The sequence below is a fragment of the Telopea speciosissima genome, chromosome 10 (assembly GCF_018873765.1).
Source record: "Telopea speciosissima isolate NSW1024214 ecotype Mountain lineage chromosome 10, Tspe_v1, whole genome shotgun sequence".
Classification (NCBI taxonomy): Eukaryota; Viridiplantae; Streptophyta; class Magnoliopsida; order Proteales; family Proteaceae; genus Telopea; species Telopea speciosissima.
In genome coordinates, this window is record NC_057925.1 from 5,294,433 (window position 1) to 5,302,053 (window position 7,621).

At 37.6% G+C, this 7,621-nt stretch overlaps 1 protein-coding gene across 1 annotated transcript; it reads left to right on the forward strand.

The window, feature by feature from the left end:
* The first annotated feature begins 681 nt into the window (after nt 1-681).
* On the forward strand, nt 682-7,287 carry LOC122642314 (AP2-like ethylene-responsive transcription factor PLT1). Its single transcript, XM_043835753.1, has 10 exons — nt 682-768; nt 2,536-2,724; nt 3,252-3,379; nt 3,522-3,604; nt 3,880-3,888; nt 3,996-4,084; nt 4,507-4,580; nt 6,577-6,627; nt 6,699-6,775; nt 6,866-7,287. Exons 1-10 carry the CDS (start codon nt 682-684, stop codon nt 7,285-7,287), a joined length of 1,209 nt encoding a protein of 402 aa, XP_043691688.1.
* The last annotated feature ends 334 nt before the right edge of the window (nt 7,288-7,621 follow it).

Genomic DNA, 7,621 nt, shown 5'->3' on the forward strand with positions numbered 1-7,621 from the left:
AATGTATACAAATTCTTACATAGAGTTCTAGTTGATCGAGTAACTTTGGAAGATTAGAAACTGTGATTGCCGAGAATAGTAGAGACACAATGTGAGTGAAATTTTGTCATGTCATTAATGTTTTCAAGATACATCATGTTTTAATACACCTATACATGTCTTGGTATTGATAACATCACCTCATGTTATTAAATGAGATATATGATATGTGTTCGCATGGTTGCGATGATATGAACATGATTCTAGTATGATATGATTTTAATGCTAAGATAAGAATTAATGACAAGTAATGGAATGTACCCGAAGGTACATCAACGTTCATCCCATCAAAGGGCTTGGGAAGGAAGGTATTTACTGGAGGGAAAAGTAAAGGAAATGAAAAGAAACTTGAAGGTCCATCAATGTTCACCGACGGACACCAAAGGGCTTGGAAGGAAAGAAATGTGTCTGTGAATTCATCGATGTCCAGGGCTTAGGGTTCCCATCAAAGGGTTTGGGGCTTCTATCAAAGGACTTGGAAGGAACAACATGAACTGAAAGGAAAAGTAAAGAGAGTAAACAAAAGGCACAGAACCTAAAAGGTCCATCGATGTCCATTCCATCAAAGGGCTTGGAATGAACGACATGAACTGGAAGGGAAGGTAAGGAATGGAAACCAAAGTAATAAAAGAAAATGTAAAGATGATCGATGGGTTTCTTGGTTCTTCCATGTACAGTGTAAAATTTCAAAAGATTTATGATCCTAAAAGACGAATTATGGCTTTCTTGGTTCGTCCATGTACAGTGGAAAATCTCAAAAGATTTATGATCCTAATAAGCTAGGTCTAAGACATGGTTTAGGTATCGGTTTTGAATAGCTGGTATCGAGCGCTCAATATCGGTATCGATCCACACCAATACTAATACCTAGCCGATACCAAATTGATGCATGGTACGGATATGAGGTGTAATGGTCAAAATACCATATGGATCGAAATCTTGAGGGTGAAACTATCCGCTACATCAGGTACAATCCCAATATCTAAACCGATATTGATCCACCGATACCAGATACCTAAATTAAGGCCGCCATCCATGGAACCTGGCAACTAGGGATGTAAATGGATAGCCGAAAATCCGTGTTCCATCTATGTTCGAATCCGTTTAGGGGTTTCTGAATCTAGAATTTTGGTTTCTGAAAAATATCTGAATCCCTCCGAAAGATAATCTGATTCGGATTCAGATAGTTCCATTTCGGATCGGGTAATATCTGGATAATTTAATATCCGATTGTAAAATGCGATTAGTTTAATATTTATATAAAAAATATGTATGATATATCACTATATTACCTTTATTATAAACACTTTTATAAGGATATTTTGATAATCAAAGTTGATAATCGGTACTCGGTAATCAGAGTCAAAAATCCGTAATCGTAATAGGTCAGATTCATTTACTAATCAGATAGTTTATTGGATCGAATAATATCCGGATATCCAATAAACTCCCGAATTCAAATATGATATTCGTTTTTTAAATTCTATAAGATACCCAAACCGGATACGCATATATCATTAGGTAAATGGATTCGCATAGTAAATCCGAGCCACACGAATCCGATCCGTTTAGATCCCTAGTGGCAACAACCAAGTGATGTACAAGCATGACTGTACATTTATTACATACCCTAGTATATATAGGAAACAATCCTTATTACCACCTTGTCTATCTCTCTATCTATATCTACGGCGCCTCAAATTCAAGACGAGACTCCATATCCGAGGTTGCAGAGGACAAATCCCAAGCACACTGCACCTCTCTCTCTCTCTCTCTCTCTCTCTCTCTCATTTGCTGCTGGTAAGTGTTTTTTTATGGGTTTTCGTAACTCGTGTTAGTTCGGACAAAACAGAATTTTTATGGAAAACCCATTTTAGGGTTTTAGAGATTCGAAGGGAAGAGCTTGTGCCTTGTAGCCAGTGGGAGGTTGAAAGCTAGAGACGTGGGTCCTGCTCCTGCTCCTGCCTCCTTTCTCAAGAGCACTTCAGTCAACCCGACCTTATTTTCGGTACGTTTTTCGTTTCATTTCATTTTTGCTTTTTTTTTTTGTTACAAATTATCATATCTCTCTCTCTCTCTTAAAATCTTGATTTACCGATGCTGCTTTAACGTGGGTTTTCAGGGCAGCAACTCAGTTGCTTCGACTCAGTTGTCTTCACTTTCACATTTTCAGATCGGTAAGCTTCTCTCTGCACCTTTTCAATTTCATAACAAAGCTTTACATGAAGTTATTTCTTCTTCCTTTCTCTTCTTTTTTTAAAGAAGAATACGAAGAATGAAGATGAAATGATAAATTTTTTTAAAATAGACTTTGACGAATGCAGATTCCAATTAAGTGGTCAACACTTTTCTACTTGGGGTACCAAATGAAACCTTTTTAGTCAGCCTTATTTCATTCTTTCTAATGAAACAGTACTGCAGGATTTTCAGCTATTTAAGTTCCCTCAACTCTTCACCAGTAATTTTATGAGTTTTTCTTGTTTAATGATTTTGCAGGGTAACTTTATACATCAGATTGCACAAAGAAAGTCTGATGTATTATCAGATTTAGGAATGAGACAAATGAAAGTAGATCTCCTGGGATCTTTATCCTCTCAAGTGGAGTGTACTATTCAATGTACCTCACTTGAGCATCCCATTGCACCTATAGAGTTCATCTTCTCACCACCATCGGATGCTCAAGCGGTGCACTAGGCAGTGCACCACACTTGAGAGGATAAAAATTCGATCTCCTGGATCTTTATCTTCTCGAGTGTGGTGCATTGCCCAGTGCCGCACCTCACTTGTTGCCTAGTACACCTTTAAAGTTCATTCTCTCAGTCTCATAGTCACAGTCGGATGCTCACATGCACTGGGCAGTGCAACGCACTTGAGAGAATAAAAATTGGATCTCACGGATCTTTATCCTCTCAAGTGTACAGTGCACCTCACTTGTGCATCCGACAGTGCACTAAGCAATGCACCTTTAACCATGGAATGAAAGAATGTAAAGTTTTCCCTTAATCGACTGTGAAGAAAACACCCATCCATCTAGAGTTATTACTACTCCCCCTATTTGTCGGAGATCCGAAATGCCCTCCATTATTTTTTGGTAGACATTGTGAGGACCCCTTAATTGTAGAATTCTTGATATTGGGTACCCATTTCAATTTTTTTATTTTTTTTTTAGAAGTTGGTCTGAACTTGTAATCTTCTCTACAAGTAATGAACAGGAAGCACAGAACTTGATGGCTACCACTACTAATGAGTTCGATTCTTCAAGCAGTAGTGGTATTAATGCTGGTGACCAAGCCCCAATAAGGGCTGCAAAAAAAACATCGAAATATCGTGGTGTAACAAGGTTGATATATATCTTCTTTTTCCTCAAGTCAATAGGTTTCTCTTTAATTAAGCTTATATGACTTCTACTTCTTTTTTTCCCTTTCTCTTCACAAGTAGGAAAAAGTTATACTTGTAAACTGCTGGTTTCGGTGTAACTGTAGGCACAGATACACAGGAAGGTATGAAGCCCATATCTGGGACAACTCTCGTTCAAGGGATGGTCCTTCAAAGATAGGTCGCCAAGGTAAAGCCCTTTTTTTTAGTTGTGTTATCTTCCATTAAGATGGTGGATCTTGGAGCGACGGTTGGGTTGCTCCAGGTTCGAGTCTCTGGAACGAAGTAGGGATAAGGCTGTATACATTATAATCCTCCCCAGATACCGCAGTGGCGCGGGAACTTAGTACACTTGATATGCCCTTGTTTTTATAATCTTCCATTACCTAATAATTTTTTGAATGTGTTGCTAATTCTTTACATTACAATGACACTGGCTGTGGTTGCTTCCATCACCTCATGCAGTCTATTTAGGTGAGTAAAACTAGATAGATCTTTGCAATTAATACTATTTAACTTTAATAAAAAGCATAATTAATTATTTCTTTGTTTTCTTTTCTGATATTAATTTTTTTGAGCAGGAGGGTATGACAGCGAAGATAAGGCTGCTAAAGCATATGATTTAGCGGCTCTTAAGTATTGGGGAACTTCAACAGAACTAAATTTTCCTGTATGTTATCTTTGCTTAATTAGCTTTGATATCATGAAAAATCTTTATTAGCTTTAGAATAGAATGTTTTAATGAACTTTATTAAGGTTTTTCTATCAGTCTATATATAGAGTAAAGGATCGAGTTTTTCGTCAGTTACAGTGAACGGGAATCCATTTTCCGAAGGTCTTCAAATATGCATAGGAGGGTATTCTGGGGAACATACTAAAACCCTATAAGGGTTTGTGAACCCTAGGATGGTGTGGTGAATCTTCACCACGTGGTGACAGAAAACTTTCTCATAAAGTAAGATGGAAGTTAACCCAATATTCATATTGTAAATGCACAAAAATTCTCTCTCTGTTATAATGGTGAGTATTGATTATTATTAACTGTTCTTGTTAGTTGATCATTGATGGCTGAGTGTCCATATGTCGTTGCAGTTGAGTAATTATGTGAAGGAACTAGAGGAAATGAGGCCCCTGTCAAGACAAGATTTTGTTGCATCTCTTAGAAGGTATGCTTGATTGATAATAATCACAAACTGATTGTTTTGATGTAATTATTGGTATCCAATTAATCATAGCTGTTGGGACGAATGCATAACCACAATGAAGAAACCCAACAAAAAAAATCACATACAACATGAGCAATTTAACGTGGTTCGACATGAATGCCTATGTCCACCCGAGAGAATCAAAGTTTTTCACTATTCCAAAAAAAAAAAAAAAAAAAAAAAAAAAAACTAAATCAGTCTCCACCTCATAATGTGATCACCTTTACTTGTGTTTAGATTTTCCCGTAGAGAATATATAGGGAACCCAAAAAAAAACCTAATACTCTTACAATTACAATTTTACCTCATACATGTAATGGACCCAAAACCCGTCCCGATTACATATACAAGCCTAATAATAATTATTATGTAGACCCATAAAATACAAGACACATCCAACACCAACAATAGTAAACCGTTCTTTCAGTTTCAAAATTGCTATACAGACCACCAATATTATACACAAACTGTTACAAAATACCCAATAAACCCCAACTTTAAATACACTCGATCTCAAAATTTTATTGTCTTTTTTGGATAGGTAATTACTTAATTGAAGAAAGGGAAAACTATACAGATCGAATAGACAAGGCCAATCAGGAAACAACCTAATCTCCCCCTAACAAGAACAAGCTCTAGCAAGGGGGAGCAGAAGAATTAAGAAGCAAGGGCATACACATGCCCGAAAGGAAACACAACAAAATCAATACACAAGATCACATCAACGTAAACTCCAAGAAACTGGGACACCCCATTTCTGAACTAGATAATAGTTCCTTCCAGATCTCTTTCCCTTGGGAATTGAGCACTACACCTGTCCTTCACGTCACGTTGAATCTCCAAAAGAAGTTGCGGGATGGTTTTCGATTTTTGGCGAAAGATCCTAGCATTCCTTTTGTTCCATAAGTGACACACAGAAGAAGAAATGCTATGTGACAAGGCTTCTCCAAGTAATAAATAACTGCCTAGAAATATTTTCGAGAAACCATATAGCTTTGTACCAACCCACTACCTCTTTGCTTTGACGAATCACCTCCCAAACCAACTTTGAAGAAAACAAACCAGAATTGGAAAGTTTCCAAACAACTCTATTTGGAGCCTCTGGACTTAGCCGAACGATTGAAGGTAGAACAGCCCACACCTGCATCAAATCCGATGTAGGGGAGGGAACAAGAACCCAGTGATCATCACATAAGATGGACTGAACCAATGCCAACCTATCCATGCTAGAATCCCACAATAAGTGATCTCCATACCGATTCAAAAGGATACCATGTTGATGCCAAGGGTCCAACCAAACCATAGCACTCTAACCATTCCCTATTATATGTTCAATCAAACCCTCAACTTGCTTATGAGCTTCATAATTTTTTTCTTCAGATCCAAGAACAATCCTTTATGACTTTAATAGACCATAAAGAGTCAACCTTCAAATACCTATGATGAATCCATTTAACCTATAGACTATTCTTCTTTGAGGCAATCTGCCAAATCTGCTTCATAATCCCAGTCAAGTTCACGTCTTTAATTCTTTTAATGCCCAACCCCACCCCCTCTCAAACTTTACAATAAACACCTTCTCTCAAGAAATGTAGTGAATTCTCCTCTCAAGGTTAGGCCAGACCAGAGGAAATTGCAAAAGATGGATTCCAATTTTCTCATGAATTTACCTGGAAGACCAAAAATCCCAGACCAGTATATGTAGCCCCCTTGCAGCACTGAGTTGATTAGGTGCAGTGTACCAGCATGGGAATTCTCCGAACAATATCGTGACACACAAGTATAATGCAATAATTCTTTAAATGAATTTGTAAACTAAATTACAGAGAGAGCAACAGGCAAGAAGCAAGAAAATCCATTGATTTTATTGTCTTTTATTCTATTGCTTCATAACTGTATTTCATCCATATAATCTTCACTACATCATCTTAGATTTCTGTTACTCATGTATTTTCAGGAAGAGCAGTGGCTTTTCTAGGGGTGCATCAATGTATCGAGGGGTATCAAGGTATTATTTTTTTTACTCTCTCTCTCTCTCTCTCTCTCTCTCTCTCTCTCTCATGAAAACCCTTTAAACAGGAATAAATATGGAACATGGCATGCCCGGATCGGAAGGGTAGAAGGAAACAAGAATAGTACATACTTGGGAACTTTCGGTAAGTCCCAACCATTATCAGAATAGAATATTTTTAAAAAAGAGAAGCACAATAGGGTTTATTAATAATCTTGAGTATATATATACACAGGTACAGAACTAGAAGCAGCAGAAGCATACGATATTGCTACTATAAAGTACAAAGGAGTGAATGCTGTGACAAATTTCGACATAAACAAATACAATATTAAAACCATTCTCCAGTGCAAAGAACTTCCCATTAGAGAGGGAGCATCAAAGCGTTTAAAGGAGTCTCAAGTGATCGAGGCAGCCAAGCGTATTAGAGATGAAACTAATGCTCACAGCTCCATTTTTCATTCTAAGTACACACAAGGCTCCCAAATTCATCAAAATTCCATTAATGCCCCAAACCAGTTGCCTCTTCCTACTACCCCTCAAAACAAGGGACAATCATCTCTATCTATTATGGAGAACAATGGGAGCTCTAGTAGTAACAACAATGGAGTTAACCTTGATTTTGGGTTATGGTTGCCGGGAACGGGTCCTAGTTGAATTCAATAGGCATGGGATCCTAATCCGATCTTTGACTGCTCCCTGGGTTGCAGCCATGTTCCTGCTGCTTCAATCGGAGGCGCTGACTCGGAATCCTAAAGGGTATTTTGGAAAATACTAAAACCTAAGAGGGTATTTGTGAACTCCAAAGGGAAAGGGGATTATTCCAAGTTGACACCTACAATTGGGGGCAGCAGCAACATAGCTGCAACCCAAGAGAGATTTTGTTTTGTGTTTTGATGTTTCTTTATTTGGTAATTGGTAATGCATTCTATATAAATGTTATGCATGATTGTGTTACAACCACCCTATAGTTTCCGTTTGTTCAGTTCTC

Bases quoted from the DNA above. Each gene is read 5' to 3' on its own strand.
- LOC122642314 (XM_043835753.1), top strand. From the start codon at position 682: ATGATCGATGGGTTTCTTGGTTCTTCCATGTACAGTGTAAAATTTCAA. The intron at 2,725-3,251 runs GTGCACTAGGCA...AGTAATGAACAG, and splicing joins CACCATCGGATGCTCAAGCG to GAAGCACAGAACTTGATGGC. The intron at 6,776-6,865 runs GTAAGTCCCAAC...ATATATACACAG, and splicing joins TACATACTTGGGAACTTTCG to GTACAGAACTAGAAGCAGCA.